General features: G+C 47.1%; 1 protein-coding gene and 2 pseudogenes across 2 annotated transcripts; all 3 read right to left on the bottom strand.

Moving 5' to 3' along the window:
- Positions 1 to 8,779: 8,779 nt before the first annotated feature.
- Positions 8,780 to 11,023, bottom strand: LOC128780907 (transcription factor Dp-2 pseudogene; annotated as a pseudogene).
- Positions 8,793 to 9,481, bottom strand: LOC139440898 (transcription factor Dp-2 pseudogene; annotated as a pseudogene).
- A 154-nt stretch (positions 11,024 to 11,177) lies between the features above and the next one.
- Positions 11,178 to 13,770, bottom strand: TIMM10 (translocase of inner mitochondrial membrane 10). 2 transcript variants are annotated; one of them, XM_024577762.3, is made up of 3 exons: positions 13,620 to 13,770; positions 13,018 to 13,130; positions 11,178 to 11,602 (listed from the first exon to the last, which is right to left on the bottom strand). In XM_024577762.3, exons 2-3 carry the CDS (start codon positions 13,086 to 13,088, stop codon positions 11,401 to 11,403), a joined length of 273 nt encoding a protein of 90 aa, XP_024433530.1. In that variant the 5' UTR covers positions 13,089 to 13,130; positions 13,620 to 13,770; the 3' UTR covers positions 11,178 to 11,400. The 2 variants fall into 2 exon arrangements, with proteins under 2 accessions (XP_024433530.1, XP_024433531.1); XM_024577763.4 differs by lacking the exon at positions 13,620 to 13,770 and adding an exon at positions 13,241 to 13,608.
- Positions 13,771 to 19,405: the final 5,635 nt, after the last annotated feature.

Raw genomic sequence — 19,405 nt, 5'->3', positions numbered from 1 at the left:
TGACTGGCCTGGGTTACCTTGGGCCACTTGCTTTACCTGTCTGAGCCTTGGATTCCTCCTCTGTAAATTCGAATAACAACATAGTAGTACCTGCCTACCTGCGGGGAAAATGGCAGATGGAATTGGGGGTTCTGGTTCGGGTGAAATGCTCAGCTCAGCGCTTGGTACCTAGTAAAGCATAAAAAACGTTCACTGTCGCCGCTGCTGCTGTCATTACCCTTTTTCAGGAGGCCTGGTGATGGGATGCTTCTAGACACGTATTAACTGATTGGTTCCTGATAAATTTCTCAACTTCCTGGGCCTGTTTCCTCATCTGTGAAAGGGAAGGTGTCACTACTTGGACTGGGGTGTGGATTGATGAGAGGACAAAGGCAAACCCACAGAGAGCTGAGCTTCATGCGGTGTGTTGAAAGCAACACTGGCGGTAGCCACAGAGCTCTTGGCCATGTGAGCAACTGCCCGGGACGTTCCAAGAAGACGTCAGGCAAAAGGGCATCTCTGAACAGCTGAATCACCAAGCCAAGAGAGGAACTAAGATTTGCTGAGTGACTAGTATACACTGGGCACTTCCCAAACAGACACTGTCATTAAATCCTCGAAACATCGTGGTCTCATTTAACCCTCGCAAATTTCCGCAGATGGAGAAGACTGGTGGCCGGCAGGTGGAATGCGGTGGTCGAAGGCGGGATGCAATCACAGACCCGTCCGGCTTCTTCGTGTGGCCCTTGCCACTCCTCCAGGTCAGGAGGATGGCGAAAGCTAAGGTCTCGCAGCAGAAAAGGTACAAGGAGTTCTCCCTAGCGAGGGCACAGGGTCAGGCTCTGACGGTTTCAATTCTTAAAATTCAGTGCTGGCTCCCTGAACTTCCAAATCAAGGTCAATCTCCTTAGCTTAGCACAAGGGGCCCTAGAATAAGGGTCCCAACCCAAGATGGTCACGGATCCGTTTGAGAAGAAAGAAAAGAAAATGTTATGCGTGAACTTGAGCACACATACACATTGCTATTCAGATTTCACTTTCCATGGGCTCCAGCATGTCCATGGACCCCCTAGGGCCATCACACTTGACCTTCCCCAGCCCACAGGTCAACATTTCCCCCTGTGGACTGTCAGCTCCCTGAGGGCAAGGGGCCTGGTCTGTTGTGTTCACTGCTGTATCTCCAGCACTTAGAACAGCACTGGGCACCTAAGAGGCACTCAGTAAGCACCTGTGGAATGAAGTGCAAAGCCTCCTGGTTTCACACCTCCTTGCCTTTGCACCTGTTCTTCCCGTGGGGATGAGAGAGTCCCTTCTTCTCTTCTGAGGTCCTCGTCCTTTACAACTCAGCTCAAGTTTTACCTCTTTCCAAAATTTGCCTGATCTCTTAGACTGGCTTAGGGACCCTGCCCCCAAACACTATTCTGATCTCTACCGAAGCCCTCTCTCTGGTCTAGAACCATCAGTTTACTTGCCTGCCTCCCTCCCCGTGATATGTAAGTCTCTTGGGGGCAGGAACCACATTGTAGGTGGTTGTAGACCTTTCACGGGACCGCGTGTGTCACAAGCCCATGGCAAACATTTGTTAAACAAATAAAACAGAGTGGTGGGAAGTGGAGCTGAAAAAGCAGGCTGAGGGCAGCTTGGAATAACCTCTGCGAGGCCAAGGACTGCCCATGCTGTGAGACAGGTGATCTGGGATTTTGTTTTCTTGTTTTCTTTGGCTCTGTTTGTTTTTAAGGCAGGGGATGGACACGGCCGGGCTTGTGTGTTTAATGAATGGAGGAGGGGACACTGGAAAGGAGGGAGACTCTGAGTCCCCTGATACTACCCGCAGTTTGAGGAGAACAGCGTTATCGCGTTGGATCTCCTGCGGGCTCCTGGCTCAAGGCTGCTTCACAGCTGAGTGGACAGGAGTGCTGGCTCAGGAGCCACACAGGCCGGGTCCAGATCCCAGCTCTGCAGCTGATTGGTTGAGCAATTCTGCCCACGGCCCTGGCTTCCAGAGCCACCCTCTTCTGGTCTGCCAAGTGCCAAAAGTAATAGTGAGCTGGGTTCCTGGACCCCATTCCAACATTGGGGGTGACCCCCACACCAACAAACAACTCTCTGATACCAGCAGGGTGTAGAAGAATTCAACTCAATTCTGACATTATCTACCCAGCGATAACATCAGATTCCACAGGTTAAGGCTTCAGTCCTACAAGACCTCCCCCCTCCAAACCCACAGACTTTAGACGCCAGCCCTAAGCCCAGGCTCTCTGTGCGTCTGACCAACTGGCTACAGACTGGAGGTTCCAGTGACCCCCTCCAACTCCGAACGCCAGTCACAAGTCCAGGATGTCACCTGTGCCTCTGACCCGACTGGCTGTAAATCATAGATTCTACATCCCTCACCCTGGGTTCGATTACTCTGCTGGAACAGTTCACAGAATTTAGAAAATCACGTTACTTGCTAGATCGCTAGTTTATTAGAAAAGAATATAATTCAGGAACAGCCAGATGGAAGAGATGGATAGGGTAAGGTATGTGGAAAAGGGCACGAAGTGTTCACGCCCCCTCCAGACCTGCTTCTCTGCCCGAGTCTTCACGAGTTTACCACCCAGAAGCTCCCCGAACCCCGTCCTCTTGGGTTTTTATGGAGGCCTCATTACATAGAAATGATTGATTAAATCATTGAACATAGGCAACTGATTCAACCTCCAGCCTCTCTCCCCTCTCCAGGAGTCAGGTCAGAGGAGGAAGGAGGGTGGGACCGAAAGTTCCAACCCTCTGATCACTTGGTTGGTTCTCCTAGCAAACAGCCCCTATCCTGCGGAACTTCGGAATGGAATTCGCCTCATTCACATAGCAGGAGACACCCATTTCATTATCAACACTTAGGGAATCCCAGTGGTTCGGGGGAGCTGGGAGCCAGGAACTGTGGATGAAGTCCAAATATAATGAGAAATATAGTTTGGTCATCTGAATGACCACGCATATATTTCTTACAATATCTCAAATATCAGCCAATTTACTATGTAAGAAATTATTTATTCAGCCTAACAAATAGTTATTATGCAACTTTGCATGAGGAATGTAAATAGAATGGACACCCTGCTTTGGAAAAGTTTGGCAGTTCCCCCAGATAATTAAACATAGAGCCATTCTGACCCAGCAATTGCACTCCTAGGTATATACCAGAGAGAAGGGAGAACATACAGCAACACAAAAACTTAGACACAAATATTCATAGTAGCCTAACAGTGCAAACAACCCAACTGTCCGTCAGCTGGTGGATAAACAAAAGGCGTGTATGGTAATACACAGCGTATCATTTGGACATGAAAAAAGAGGGAAGGACTGATACATGGTCCAAGATAGACAAACCTTGAAAACATTACGCTCGGTGAAAAAAGCCAGACCCCCCAAACCCCACACACTACGTGAAATGCCCAGAACAGGCAGGTGTAGCACACTAGTGGCTGCCACGAAGAGAGCGAGGGCAAACGGGAGGAGCTTGCTAACGGGCGTGAGGCTTCTTCCGGGGGAAGTGAGAATGGTGTCCAGCTGGATGGCGGTGATGGTTGTACAACTTTGTGAATATACTAAAGTCCACTCACTTTTACACTTTGAAAGAGTGAATTTTAAGACATCTCGATTTTTTTTAATGTTAAACTTCTGCATGTGTCAGGCCCTAGGGATTCCATGGTGAATGAGTCACAGACCCTCCCCTCAGAGAACAAAAAGTCCGTGGCACAGAGGCTTAGCTGGATCGGGGGGTCACCTGTGAAGTGTAATTGCACCTAAAGGAAGCACCATGGAGGAGACAGGTGTGGTGCTGTGAGAACAGAGGATGGCAGGCAGGGGTGATATAGACTGGAGGTCAGGGAGGGGTTCTTAAGGATGTTGCTTGCACTTAAACCTGAAGTTTTCCATGTCTGAATCAGTTACTTACCATCCCCTGAGACAAAGACCCAGCACAGGCAGGGGTTCCCCCACAGAAGAATGCCCGAGACATTCAGGAAAATGAACCAGAGAGTGGATGACACCTGTAGAATGGAGGGGGGGGGCGGTGCTGTGAGTTTGCAGCTGAAAAAGTAGATACAGAGCAATCGTATTGGATCTTCTAAAACAGTATGACGTACTCAGTAATGACGGAAATGACCTTCCTCCTCCCTGGCTCGTTCCTCCTCCACGGGTGCCTCTGCCAGGTGCTTGCACCACAAAACTGTAGTTGTTCTAGACTTTACTCCCAGCTGCACCTTTTACATTCAACTTGTGGTTTCTGCGATTAAAGACCTCTCATCTCTGTCCCCTGCTGTTCCCCAAGCCCAGGTCGTCATCGGCTCCCATCTGCAACCCCTTCAGCCTGCCCTTTCCGATTCCACCTGTGCACAGGATCCCTCCATCCAGTCAGAACGATCTCCTGGGAACCCAGAGTCCATCAGGCCACTCCCCTTGAGAGCTTCTCGTGACAGGTGGGGAAATGTACAAACTCCCAACAATGCCCACGAGTCTGTCTGGGATTCACCTACTGCCCCCAGCCTCCCTCTGGCCTCCCCGCTCTCTGTACTTGTGCCTTGGTGACCTCTTCCACCTGAAGTTCCTCCTGGTCATGGAACAGTCCCTTGCCCTGGCCTGTCCAGTAACTCGGATTTTGACTTAATGGTTACTTCCTTAGGGAAATCTCCTTGCCTGACTCCAGCAATATATCCCTTTGCTGTGTGACCTACAGAACATCCGGATTTCCCTTTGGTACAACTCGCCACGATGTCTGTTTCCTCTGATGGACTACATGGGCTGGAGGGCAGGGACCTGTGCCTACCTTCCTCGCCCCTATCCTCCCACAATGTAACACAGAACCCGCCACCCACCGTGCCCCCCCTCCTGACAGATTCCTACTTGTCCTTCAAATCTCACTTGCCTGTGACTTACAGCCTTCTCTGAGCACCCAGACCTGGGGGCACATCTCTCTGTACAGCCGCTCAGCTCCCTGGACTTCCCTTGTGGACTTAGCACAACTGCACAAGGCACTGATTTTGACGTCTCCCCCTTTACACTGTCCATCTTGATGCTCTTTGCCCCAGCACCTAAAACAATGCTTATCACAAGACTCCTGTCAGCTCAGACCACAAGAATTCTTATGAAAATCCCTAAATTTGCATGTAAAATTCTATGTGCATGTACATTTTTCTAAAAAGCAGTCCATGGCTTCTGTGGAGTTTCAAACACGTCTAGGACCTAAAAGAGATTAAGAATCTCTCCCCAGGAGCTGAAGGAAGTTGTCTTTCCTTCAGAACAGCACTGCCAACCCAGACCTCCACTATGTAAAACCATCCCCACTAGAGTATGTGCTCCAAGAGGGCCAGGATCCTTATCTGTTTTGCTCATTACTGTGTCCCAAATGCTTGGAATGGTGCCTGGCCCATCCTCCATGTAGGTGTCAAATGGCCATAGTCTCAGACAATTGTAACAGCTGTGAGAACTGTTCGTGTATTCATTACTTATAGCTACATAGCAAATTACCCCAAAATGTAACAGCTTAATATTTGTTATCTTAGTTTCTCTAGGTCAGGAGTCAGGGTGCAGCTTCGATGGGTCCTTGGCTTCAGGGTCTCTCCCAAAGCTGCAAAGTGTTGGCCAGGGCTGTGCTCACCTGAAAGCTTGACTGGAGGGGATCTGCTTCTGAGCTCTCTCATGCAGTTGTGGGCAGGATTCAGGTCCTCCCTGGCTGGAACCTGCCCCCCAGTTCCTTACCACGTGGGCCTCTTCACAGGGCAGCTCCCCAGAGGAAGCTGGCTTTACCAGAGTAAGCAAGTAAAAGGAAAAAGAGAAAAAGAGAGAGAACTAACAAGATGGCCACTACAATCTTCTGTACCTTAACCTCAGAAGTGGCATCCCTCACCTTTGCTGTGTTGTTAGAAGCAAGTCCCTAGGCCTCGAGGCACTGAAGGGCAGGGAGTTAGTTACATGGGGGATGAATAGTGGTGGGCAGTATATGGAGGGCATCTTAGAGACGGCCTACAACACATTTTCCCATAGAGCGTCCAGCACATCCGACCACCCAGAGAAGGCGCGGGTTGAATGCCTGCAGGTGGAGCAGACGACCACGAGGGAAGAGATGAGCGGTGGGAGGTTTGGTGGACAGCCCGGCCTCGGCCCATCCTCCAATAGGCCGCTGCAAAGGAAGGAATGCAGCCTGACTTGTTAGATCTTCTCAATTTTCAAAAGAAGTGACCGTCCAGATTTTCATGAGATATTTCTTGATTTTTAGAACTGTGGTAATCTGGCAAAAACACCTCTGAGGATTAGTTTTTGACTCTTCTCTGTGGCACAAAGGGCCCAAGCTATTCTAATACCCTTCGCATGTCTGTTCCATCCCTCCTGTACCCACCCCTCCCACCCCCTGCACTCGTTCAGGGAGGGCGGGGACCCAGCTGGTTCATTTTGGGCATTTTCTATACTTCTTTGCATGTAACAGGCCAACATCAAATATTGTTGAATGAAATATGAAATCGCTGTCCCTTTGAGGAGCTCCCCCACCACACCACACCCCAATCCTAGAGGACTAGTTAAAACTTGGCATTGGTGTCTGAATAAACTGGAATCCTGGCTCTGCTCCTTGCTTGCTGTGTGACCTTCAGCAAGTTACTAACTGTTTGGAGGCTCAGCTTCTTCATCTATAAAATGAGAATAATTGTACCTGCTTCACAGTTGTTGTGAGGATTCACTGTAATAAGTGTACTTATTAGCACACTGTAGCAACTCAATAGCTGTTCTTACATCAGGTCCCTTCTTTCCTCACTGGCTTAATCAGATTAAACCAGCGTCTGCCACTATCCACCTAGCTGGCAGCTAGAGGGAGCCTCTAAAGTGAGAGATCTGGGAGAGTCACTGCCTGGGTTTACATCCTTCAGCAGTTTGCTGATCCCCTTAGTAGGAGAAAATCCGAACTCTTTTAACATCTCACCAGGCTCTTGTGGACCTGTGCCTGCCCAGCCTTCAAGCCTCATCTCTCACCGCCACCTCCCTGCACACTCAGCACTGCAGGCTCACCCAGGATCTGTTTCCTGGACCCTCCACACTTTCTGCCACTTCAAAACAAGTGCTCTTGTCTCCACAACTACCGCCCCTTCTAGGTGTTCCAGCTGTGCGCTCAGAGGATTTTTGATGTACCTTGCTAAACCTGAAAGCAAGCCCAGTATTAACTCTCCTCACCTCTCCCCTCTTCCTAGCACAACGCCCACATAGTATAGGCAAATAATACAGTTGCAGAATTGGCCACAGCAGTGCCGATCCTGTGAGCACACAGCGCCACCTGGTGAACAAAACTTGAACTTCAGGACCTAGAAAGAAGCCTCTGCTCTCTGCCCACCACTATTGCCGGTGGACAACAGTCTTGAAGTTTTCCGGGGGTCTATTCAGGGTCTTCTCACACAAAACTTAGAATTTTTTTTAAAAAGCTAACATTATTGTGTGCTTAATGTGAGACAGCCAGACACTCTCCTAAACGCTTCAGTAATTAACACATTTAATTTTTACAACCAATGAGTTAGGTACATTTACTGCTATTTTGTAGATGGGGCACGGGGCAGTTAAATGCTTCACCCAACGTCACACTGCTAGAAAATGTCACCTCAGGCGGTCTGGCTTGAACCTGCACCTTTAAGCCTGAAACTCACTGCCTCTATTGTCTCCTTTATTCCACGCCCGGTGACCTGGCAAGGCTGCATCCCGGACATCTACCAAGAAGGCCCACTGCGAAGAGACGACTGTCACAGTGGCACTGGTGTCTACCGAAATCCTACATGGAGTGAGGGCCCCCACATTCTGGATGCTGCACAACTCTCCACGGGCATTCCCCAGGACAGGAACTAGCTGCAGTGCCAGCCTCTTCACTGTGAGGCAGCAAATGCAGTCATCAGCCCACGGCACTGCTCTGCTGGTGACCCCAGCACGCGGCCGCTCCTCTGGGCCGCCAGCTCCTAAGAGGACCCCTAGCCCAGCTGGGTGGATCAGATTGGGTGGATAGTGTATGGAGAGTGAGGAGCTCTGTCCCTGATTCAGGTGGACGCTGAATGGCAATGGTGATCACTCGTCCCCTCTCTGGATCACGCACCAAGTTGGGTCCCTTCGTACGTTCCGTGTTGCCACCTGGAACCAAAAGTTTGGCTGCTTCCTTCTCAAATCCAGCCGACCTTTCACTGGCTCCTCTAAATACTTTTTTTTTAAAGCCTTTATTTATTTTGGCGAGAGGGGAAGAGAAGACGACAGGGAGAAAAAACCCATTGGTTGCCTCTCGCCCACCCCCATCTAGGGGCCTGGCCCACAACCCAGGCACATGCCCCGACCGGGAATCAAACCAGCGACCTTTTGGTTTGCAGGCTGGTGCTCAATTCACTAAGCCATACCAGCCAGGGCTCTAAATACCTTTTTATATCATTTGTAATGTCTGCCTCTACTTAATTTTGTTACTTAAATATGTTTGTGTTATCAATAATTTTTATTAATAACATACTTAATATAAACATGAGTATATTTTACAAATTATATATTAAATATATTTATACATAATATATAACAGCATATACAGGGTCCAGCCTACTTGAGTGTGGTTGGTGGGGTAATAATACGGGTGCAGTTTTAACTTGAACATTTCTCCTAAAATGTCATATGGTGCACCTGAGGGTGATCCTGTTCTCACAGAATTACATACTTAGGATTTTGTAATAGAAGATTGTATAATAGAAAAAAAGGGGGCATTATTTGTGCTGGACTCAGTATATTGTTTTTATATTTTTATATTTTTAAAAAACATGGTATTTGTCCTATCTCTATTCTGGGGAGCAGGAATCCGCCTCCTCTTCTTCCTTGTCTTCCTCATTGAACGAGCAGGAGGGGGTCTCGCCATCTGGGGACTCTGTGAGAGGCCGCACTGCTGATCAGGTGACTGTTTGGGGCAAGGAACTGTTGCCTAGGCCACTTCAGCACCCAAGAATAACCCCCTGGTTTACACTTGACTGGGACAAGGCGGCCCCAGTGGTCAGGTCGAGATGTGAGACTCGGGGTAGAGGGCAGACATAGTCCCTGATTTAACCGAGGTCCTGGGGAGGTGTCTGGGATACATGCCTGCTGAGGCTTTGGCACCAGTGATGCAGCGAGCTTCAGGGCCTCCAGAGGGCATCTGCCTGACTCCAGGCCAAAGGACATTCCCCTCTGCTGCAGCATTTGTGTCATCATGGGCCTCCTCATAGGCAAAGGTGCTGCCAAAATTGAAAAGATATTCAAACTTGTCCCTGGAGACACTGCAGTTTATGACTGTTTCCCTGCTTGTAGTGATGATTATAAATGGCGGCTGAATGGTGGAGCTTAAAGCTGGAGGGCCCCGGTTCTGCAGTTCACTTTGTCGATTTCTCTATACCAGGTTTCTAAAAGCCATTTGCCGCAGAAGCTCTCGCAGCTGGGCCCACTGCTGCTTTATCTGTTCTGTCCACCTCTCCTTCTCTTTCTCCAGGTTTTTATTTTTTTAATAGAGATTTTATTTATTTATTTTTAGAGAAAGGGAGGGAGATGGAGAGGGAAAGAAACATCAGTGTGTGGTTGCCTCTTGTGCACCCCAACTGGGGACGCAGGCATGTGCCCCGAGCCGATCCTTCGGTTTGCAGGCCAGCCCTCAGTGCACTGAGCCACACCAGCCAGGGCCTCTTTCTCCAGGTTTTGACACTCCTGAGCAGAATCAGCAGGCCAATCCACTTGATTTTTTTTCCTTTGAAATAATGTTCATTGACATTAGCATATTTAAAACACCAAAAACTCTTTGCCTAGTGTTTTTCTGGGCATAAGCCAAATCAGCTGCCAAATGGTTATCTGAATTGCTGAACTCTGATATCAGCTCATCAGCTACTTCATTATATGACATTATACCTTTCTGCCAAACTTTTTCACACTTTTACTGAAAAATGTCTCAAGCGTTTTCCATCATCTCCTTTTTTGCTTTGTTTACTTTCTGAAAAACCGGAGTCTATAAATTCTCCGGCCCATTTTCTATCACCTGGACCCATCCAGCAGCTTCTGCTATGTGTGCCTGAGTAACCCCTGCTGGTGCAGGGGACTATGGACTCCCAATCAGAACACTTTCTGAACTGGTTAGTCTCTGTGCTGTGCTTACAATCACTTGGGGTCCAACCTTCACATTTAGTGGCGCTAAGGTTTTCGGTAAAATCTTTGTTGGTGAGTTGGTGCTACAAACTGAAAATGCAACGAATGAAATGTTATCCCAGAGATATTGAGGGTTCGGGTCTAAATCACCACAAAAAGAGTGTTGCAGTAAAGTGAGCTGTAATCTTTCTGCTGATGAAGGGTGTTGCCTTCGATTTGTAAAAAACGCAACACCTTTTGTTGGACTGAGTCTGATCTCCATAAATCCTCTTAGTTCTGCATTTGTGGAACTCAAACCAGTATTTTTTCACCATCATGTCAAATTGTATTTGATTTAAAATAAGCCATTAAAAAAGCAAAACTAAGAAAACTCTGTCTTCAATAATTCTTTTTAAAAAAACCTTAACATCTTTATTCTATGCCTCAATTTCTTCATCTCCGCTTGATTGCAGAGGACTCGGGGGCTACACAGAGCTGTTCTTATAAGCCTGAGGCACCTGTGCTTGGTGGCAGCACAGTCCCTAAGGACTCACAGTTGGTGCAGGGACGGGAGATCCACAGCCTGTCCGGTGAAGGCCTTGGAGTTCAACGCCCCAGGACACCGCCTATGCACAAACCCTCCAGCCTGCCCAAAGAGGAAGGGTCAGGGCGCGCCCTGCATGCCAATCAGTGGCAGCAGCTGCAGGCAGAATCGCTGGTGGCCTTCTCCGGCCCACACCCTGCCCAGCCTGTATTGGTATTTAAATATATCATACACATAGCCATATATATGGCTAATATTGATTAATTCCTATGCCCCAGTAATTATTCTAAATATTTCACACATATTAACTCATTTAATCTTCACAACAGCCCTATGATTATCCGCATTTTACAACAAGGAAGCTAAAGCACAGTGAAATGACATGTTCAGGGTCATACATCAAGTGGCTGACGTGGAGTGCAAACCTAAGTCATTATACCAGTCTGTAATTTTAAACACTGCATTAGACTGCACCTGCAGCCTATACTCCAATGCACCAGGCACACTGTTTTGCACACAGTAGGGTGACAACAAACTTTATATATATATATATATATTTTTTTATATATATATGTACACAGAGTCACATTCCAATGTGACAGATACCCATTCTTCGACTGGGAGAAAGCCCCCAGGCTCCAAGCAACCCTTCAGAGATGCCTAGGCCTGGCAGTCTTTACGGATGACACCCTATGGGGGCATTTTAATTAAACGAGTGGGAAGGGGCAGGGTGAACCTCGAGATGGATCCTGTCTGGGGCCTCACGCAGGCCCAGAGCTCTGCTGCATCCTCTTCATCAGCTCTTCATCCTGCATAGACAACTCTGTCAACTTTTTGCCCATCCGCTCATGGATGTCCAGGTACTTGGAGACACACCGGTCCAGGCACACAGACTCGCCCTTGGACAGTTCTGCTTCCTTGTAGTGAGGAGGCACGCATTTCCGGTGGCAGGCACTTGTCATTCTGGGGCGAAGGAAGGGCAAGGTCAGGTCAGCAGCACCTCGTGGCATACCAGAACTCTCAAGCATTCCTGACCTGCCATACTGATTTCACCTCATAGGCAGTCAGTGTAAATCCTCAGTGTACACCTCAACTATCTTGGAAGGTCCTTAAGAACAGGCACCTTGCCTGAGCCCATGTTTATAATTAATTAAATAGAAACGATTAATTGAGTACTGGCTATGTTCAGGCATCATGCTAAGTACTTGACATGATTCTTATGATAACCCTATGAGTTAGGCACGATCATCATCCCCATTTTACAGATAAGGAAAATAAGGCGCAGAGAGCCTCAGGACCACACAGAACTGAGATATGAACCCAGGTAGTCTAACTTCACAGCCTCCATTTAAAAAGTATTCTAACATATAGCCCCCAACATGAACCAACCCATCAAGAGAGAACACCAGAGAACTTAAGCCAATAAAAGTAGCAGCCATTTGCCCTGGCTGGTACCGCTCAGTGGACTGAGTGCGGACCTTTGAGCCAAACGCTTGCAAGTTTGATTTCCAGTCAGGGCAAATGTCTGGGTTACAGGCCAGGTGCCCAGTAGGGGGCGCACAAGAGGCAACCACACACTGATGTTTCTCTCCCTCTCTCCCCCTCCCTTCCCCTCTCTCTAAAAATAAATAAATAAAACCTAAAATTTTTTTTAAAATAGCAGACATTTGTTGACTGCTTACTATGTATGGGGCTTCATGATAAGAGCTTGTCATATGTTTTATCATTTAATGAGGTGGGTAGTATTACCTCCATCTGATAGATGGGGAAACCACTGGTCAAATAGTCCAAGTAACTTGCCCAAGGCCATACTAATGGTGATTGGTGGAGCTACGAATTGTTTCCAAATTTGCCCAAGTACTGACCTGACATTGCTAGTGACCAACTGTGGACCCTAAGAACATTATTTAACCTCTGGAAGCCTCACTGTCCCCACAATAAAATTAACCCAGTGGATTATTTTGGACATTAAAAAAGATAATGCATGTAAAATGCTTCGCAAGTGCCTGAGATAAAGTTAAGAGTTTAAGAAGTGTTAAGTGGGATATGTCCTATGTGTCGAAAGACAAATGCTCAACTGTTCTTGGAACCTAACCAGACCCTGGACTGGAACTTCTCTCCTGCTCGGCTCCTTCATCACCAAATTCCCTCCCAATCTAAATGCCCAACTCGTTCTAAGGACCCCATACTCAGTCTGCATTAGCCTTTAACCATGGGGGCTGGGAAATCGGTAGGTGTGGGTGCAGGAGGAGGGTAAGCACAGGCCTCAGACTCCCCTAAATTGAACAAAGCGTTTTTCTAAGTCATGCACCTCTATCCTAAGAAAAAGTGACCTAGGATCATTCCCTAAGACAAGGTAGCCCAGAATTGCCTCTTACCTGTTGTACATATCAGCCATCATTTCTACCTCCAGCTCCGCCGCCAGCTGCTGGGCCCTGAGCGGATCCATCTCAGCCCCGCACCGTGGAAATCTCCTTCCAGCCTCCTAGTCCTGGGAACAGATATCACTGTCAGCACCCACCTCTCCCGTTCACTTTCCCAACCCAGGGGTTCAAGAATGCACAGCGATCATAGGGCATCAGACCGAATGGGGCCACTGACCTGAGCTCAACCATCCCATTTCAAAGATGTGGAACCTGAGGCCCGGAAGGGAATGCTGCCTATCCCAAGGTCACACGGCACGTCAATAGTGGGGCTGGGAAGCGAGCCCCGGGGCGCTGACGCCTAGTGTCTCTAGGTCACCTCTGTCCAAAATTTCGAGACCGGAAGAGAACCCACTAAACCGCTGGCCTGAACGTCCGGGACCGTGGGATTCGATCACACGCGAAATGAACGCGCCCGGGACTCCGCCCAGGGGCTACACCTCTGAAATGGCAGTACCAACAGAGTTACACTGCGGCCAGAGGTCACTCAACACGGCCTGGAGCCAGTCACAATGCCCCTCGGTGTCCCCAACTTCGGGCTAGCACTAAAAACTTACCCTGAACACAGGTAGGTACAGACGAAAGCACGTGGGCCACTTCCGGGAGGAAGTCCCGCCTCCTGCAACCAGGCCGCTCTGGGATAAAGGCTACCATAGAGAGGGAGCTGCCGGCCTTAGCTGAAGGCGAAGGTGATTTGCCAATGATAGAGAGGTCGCCCAAACACCATAGAGGCTTGGGCGGAGTGCAGAGCGCCTGCAGCCGGGGCGTCCAGTCACTTACGTGGTCTCGCAGAGGTTTGAGCTTAGTGGTTCTGTAGGAAAGGGCTGGACTACAGAGCTCACTGAATCTCTCCTCCACCCCCCCCCACCCCGCCCCGAGAGCTAAAGTGTGAGCACAGATCAGGCGTGCAGGAGAAAGAACTCTCTCAAACACCGGTTCTCAGTGCGTGCTGCACGTTAAGGTCACCTGGGGTGCTTTTAAAAATCCCGATGCCCAGGCCTCACCTCGTACCAATTATACCAGAATCTCTGTGAGTAGAACCCGGGTATCAGTAAACTTTTAAATTCCCCAAGTGAAATAGAGGTACATTAATGTGCATTAGATGACATTAAAAATTACTATAATTTTGAGGGTTTGAAAATGGCACCGTGGAAAAAAAGACTATTAAAGATCAAAACGTTGAAGACAATATGGCTAAATGTTAATGGTTGTAAAATCCTGGTAATAGGTATACTGTGCTCTCCACTTTTTCTGTATGTTTTACATTTGCCATAATAAAAGTCTAAAAAGTTAAAAACACAAGAACAATTATTTTTCAAAACGATTTTATTTATTTATTCTTAGAGGGGAAGGGAGGGAGAAAGAGAGGGAGATAATCATGGATCAGTGACCTCTCACACAGGCCCCCACCAGGGACTGGCCGGCAGCCCAGGCACGTGCCCTCATGGGAATAGAACAGGCGACCTTTCGCTTTGCCAGACGATGCCCAACCAACGGAGCCACACTGGTCAGGGCAAGAACAATGATTTTACCGAGCATCTGCCATGGACTAGGTGCTTTAATTACATTATCTATTTCACTTGTTTTTCTTGTTTGTAATGAATTTTAAACATTTGATTTTTGACCTAATTATAGGTTTACAGGAAGTTTCATAAATAGTTCATAAATTCCTTTGTGCCACCACGTTGGGGAACCAGTGCTCCAAGAAACTGAACACAGCTGTGTGCCTGCAGGTCTCTAAGCTTTCTCTGGGGTGACAGAGATAAAGGTAGACATGGTTCCTGCTCACAGAAAGACAAGACAGGTGTACTTACATTTTATTTAACTTCTGTTAGACACACTGGGCCATGAAAAAAGAGAAATTTTGAGCTAACTTAGTGCGTTTAGTAACAGGAGAAGGAGGGTACTTGTGAACTCTTTATCTTTCAAGACTTAGTTTTTTCCACCACCACCCCCCAGCAAAAAAAATAAAAAAAAAAAAAACAAAACACCTCAATTCCTTGATTTTTCCAGGGATTCCCCAGTAAATGGACTTCAGAAGGTATGATGCATGGGTGCACTTCCCATTGGAGAAGTGTCCCACTGGATACTTTATATGGCTGGTCACCAGCTGCCTCCCTAATTGTCCAAGAAAGTCCAGATGTTCGGCACTGGGCTGCACTGCTGCTCTCAGGACTCATCTTTGCCAAACCCTGTGCCCTGATATTTTAAAGTCGAAGTATGACATTCGTTCGGTAAAGTGTGTAAAATACACCGATCTTAAGCTTATTTTTAAAATATATATATTCATTCCTATAACCACCATTGAGATCAAGATACAAAATACTTCCAGAACCCTAAAATGTTATTTCATGTTCCTTCTTAGGCAATACCCCCTCTCCTGCAGTCAGTGACTATCCTGGCTTCTCTCTCAGTTTTGCCCGCCATTGAACTTCATGTAAATGGGATTATACATTATTTTCTGTTTTGTGCCTGACTTCTTCAGCTCACCGTGGTGTCTGCCAGATTACACCCATATTGTTCTGTGTATGTTATCCATTCTTTTTATTACTGTCTAGCATTTGATTGTATGAATAAGCCACAATTCATTTATTCATTCTGTTGATGGACTTTGAGGTTGTTTCCAGTTTTTGGCTGTTATGAATAATGCTGCTATGAACATTATTGTCCATATGTTTTAGTGGACATATGTTGCCCTAGCCTTTGCTTTTGAAAATACAGTCAACATATTATGGAATAGTAAGAAATTGTATGGAAAAAAGAGAGGAGCTGTTACAAGATTGGGGTTTTTTAGGTGTAATGAAAGGTCAAATACTGTATGACTCCATTTAAATAACAGTCTCCAAGTGACAAAATTATAGAAATGGAGAAGACATTAATGGTTGCCCAGGGTTAAAGTTGGTGGGGGGAGGGGGAGGTGCACCTATAAAGGCGCCGCACAAAGGAGATCTTTGTGGGGATGGAATGGGCCTGTGTGCTGACGGTTGAGGTGGTTACACAAATCCACACGTCATAGAACCCTGCACACCATTGTGCCAACATCAATTTCCTGGCTTCGATACTGCATTAGTTATGTAAGAGTTAACTTCAGTGGAAGTTCAGTGAAGGGTACAACACAAGGACCTCTCTGTACTATTTACGCAACTTCCTGTAAACTGTAATTATTTCAAAATAAAGTTTTTCAAAATCATTACAAAAAAGATAATGTAATTAAAACATTTAGTCCATAGCAGATGCTCAATAATAGGAAATCATTGTTTGTTTTTTTTAATTTTTAGACTTTTATGAAGGCAAATTTAAAACCTACAGAAAAGTGGAGAGCACAAGATACTGAACTTCCAAATACCCATCACCAGGATTTAACAATCATTAACATTTAACCATATTTCCTTCATCTACTTTTTATCCCTAACAGATAAAGTATTTTCTCCATAGTGCCATCTTCATACCCTTAAAATTATAGTAATTTCTTAATGTCATCTAATGCATATATTCAATTTCCCCCAATTTCTCAATAATATCTTTTTATTGTAGCAAAAGAAAAACAATGTAAGGTGTGGCTCAGTGGTTGAGCACCAGCCTGTGAATCAAAGGGTCACCGGTTTGATTCCGAGTCAGGGCACATGCCTGGGTTGCTGGCCAGGTCCCCAGTAGCGGGCATGCAAGAGACAACCACACATTGATGTTTCTCTCCCTCTCTTTCTCCCTTCCCTTCCCCTTTGTCTAAAAATAAATAAATAAAGTCTTTTTTTAAAAGAGTAATGTGTCTTTAAAAAAACCAATGTGAGATCTACCCTCTTAACAAAGTTTAAAGTGCACAATACAGTATTGTTAACTGTATGCACAATGATCTTATCTAGACTTATTCATCTTGAATAACTGAAACTTTATACCCACTGTACAAGCAGCTCCACATTTCCCCCTCCCCCCAGTACCAGAGAAATCACTGTTCTTATTGATGATGATGTTATTATTGTTGTCTACTATGAGACCGCATCTTTCCCTTCCTACCCTTTTCCAGTTGAGGATTTGAGGACCCAAAAGTAGGAATCTCAAATGGTCCCTGCTAAGTTTTATCCTGTAAAAGACTGTTTATATAGCTCCAGCCTTCCAAGGTCTCCGGAATCCAGATGCGTTATTCAAAACTGCTGATCCCCGGCAGCGCCATGGTGACGCTCTGGCCCCTCCCTCTGTCCTGTGCTCTACCCCTTCCAGGCCTCCCAGCCTCCCAGCCTCCCAAAGGGGAGTTGGGCATTTGTTACTCACCATGGTCAGTGTTGTCCTCTTGGATGGGACCTCTGCTTAGAGGAAGAGACGCAGGGTTGTCACCCAGGATCTCCCCACGTGGGCCCTGACCACTCATGAGAGGTATGGAGAGAGCACAAGGATACCTAGTTGAACTCCCTTGAGACGAGCAGGAGATAAGAGAGTAGGAACGCCAAGGGCCTGAACGGAATGGTCAGTCTACGAGCTCGAACAGAATGCCAGCGCAGTCTTAATCGCTGTCATCCACAGCTACCGTTCCTCACCACTTCTCACCCCGATGCTGACAAGCTGCTCCAAGCCGCCAGCCGCCATCTTGCATTATTGTAGCACTCTCCTCACTGGTCTGTTCACTTGATCATGCTTCCCCTCCGGACTGTTCTCAAAACATTAGCCAGGGTGACCTTGTCAAAAACTGAGGTTAGATCATGTCACTTCACAACCTTAAACACTCCAACGGCTTCCACTCACAAAGTAAAAGACAAAGTCCTCTAAGGCCCCATAGGATTCGGCGTCTGCCCCAGCCATGCCGGCCTCCTTTCTATTAATCAAACACACCAAGCACATGCCTACCTTTCCACTTGCTCTTCCCTCTGCCTGGATTGTTTTCTCCCCAGGTAGCTGCATGCCTCCCCCTCTCACTTCCTTCCGGTCTTTACTCCAGTGTCATGTTCTCAGTGATGCCTTCCTTGACCACTCTAAGGATATCACCCACCCTCCCCCCAAAATAAAACACATCTTTATCCTCTTCTCTGCCACAGGTTCCCCTATAGAATCTATCACCATCTAATGTAACACACCCTATTTATTGATCTGCTTGCTGCCTCTCCCCACGCTAAAATGCCAGCTCTGCGATCTGGCTTTGCCTATTTTTTTGTGTGTGTTCACGGCTATATCCCCAGCACATACAAGATGTTCAAAAACCCATAGATCAATGAACGCATGAGATTGTCTAAGAGAAGTTTTAATGGGTGATACAATGATCTTATATATTGCTGGTTTCAATACCTAAGGACATTAGGGTAGGAAGAAAAATGAGTTTTAATTTTTAAAAAGGGCAGCAGGCCAGAGAGATACATGAAAAGTCTCAGCAGTCTCGGGCAGATAAGCTCTAGATGGGAGAAGGAGACATCTGAACACCGGAGGCAGCCAGCAACCGCCAATGGTGAACCGTTCAACCACCGGTACCCAGACCTCACTTTCAGATCATCCCCAGCATAGCCCCCGCCCAGTTCCAATTCCATATTTCTATTCACTAAGCGATTAATTCATGTATTCAGTATGTATTTATTGAGCAGCTCATATAAACCAGGCCATTGGTTAGTTCCTGGGCATCTAGCCATGAGCAGAGTACATAAAGTCCCTGCCTCGTGCAGCGTACAGTCTAGTGAGAGAGACAGATAATAAGGTAATTTTGGATCCTGATAAATAGTAAGAAGAAAATAAAACAGGCCGAAATGATGGCACGGAACTGAAGGTCACAGAGGCCTCTCTGTGGAAATGAAATTTGAGCCGAGCGCAAAAGAATGAGAAGCAGCTCGTCCTGCAAAGAGCACCAGCAAAACAGCTCCAGTCCTGAGTGTGAGTGTGGCAAGGAGTCAGTGTAAGGAACAGGAAGGAGGCCAGTGTGGCTGAAGTGGTGGGGACCAGGGGCAAAGGCTGAAGGAGTCACAAGCTTCCTTGGTGGTGGCGGTGGGGGTCCCCTGCACACATTCTCCAAAAAGTAGTGTCTTTCTTACTGAGGTCATAGGACACACATAGGGAAGGCAGAGGTGTGTTTGGTTTTTCTGAGCAAAATCTGAATTCAGTACAAAAATGTGTACAGAACCTACTGTGTACCCGTCACTTCACTCAAAATAGAACTCAGCTTTCTATTTTCTAGACTCTAAGCCCAGTGATCCATCACCTTGGCCCCTCAGTCTTCTCCCCTCCCCCCTCCAAATCTCTCTGTCCAGTATGAGCCTGGACACATCCTCCCTGAGTCCCATAGGCAGCTGTCCCACTCTCTCTCCCTCCTTAGTCCACCCTTCAGCAGCTGCTTCTGTCTGAGGAAGAGTAAAAGGGACTATTTAAAGACAAA

This window comes from Desmodus rotundus, chromosome 5 (genome assembly GCF_022682495.2).
Source record: "Desmodus rotundus isolate HL8 chromosome 5, HLdesRot8A.1, whole genome shotgun sequence".
NCBI classification, from domain to species: domain Eukaryota; kingdom Metazoa; phylum Chordata; class Mammalia; order Chiroptera; family Phyllostomidae; genus Desmodus; species Desmodus rotundus.
Note: the sequence above shows the minus strand (reverse complement) of the source record. Positions and strands in the feature narration are given on the sequence as shown.

Bases quoted from the DNA above. Each gene is read 5' to 3' on its own strand.
- TIMM10 (XM_024577762.3), bottom strand. From the start codon at position 13,088: ATGGATCCGCTCAGGGCCCAGCAGCTGGCGGCGGAGCTGGAGGTAGAA. The intron at 11,603-13,017 runs GTAAGAGGCAAT...CCTTCGCCCCAG, and splicing joins ATGGCTGATATGTACAACAG to AATGACAAGTGCCTGCCACC.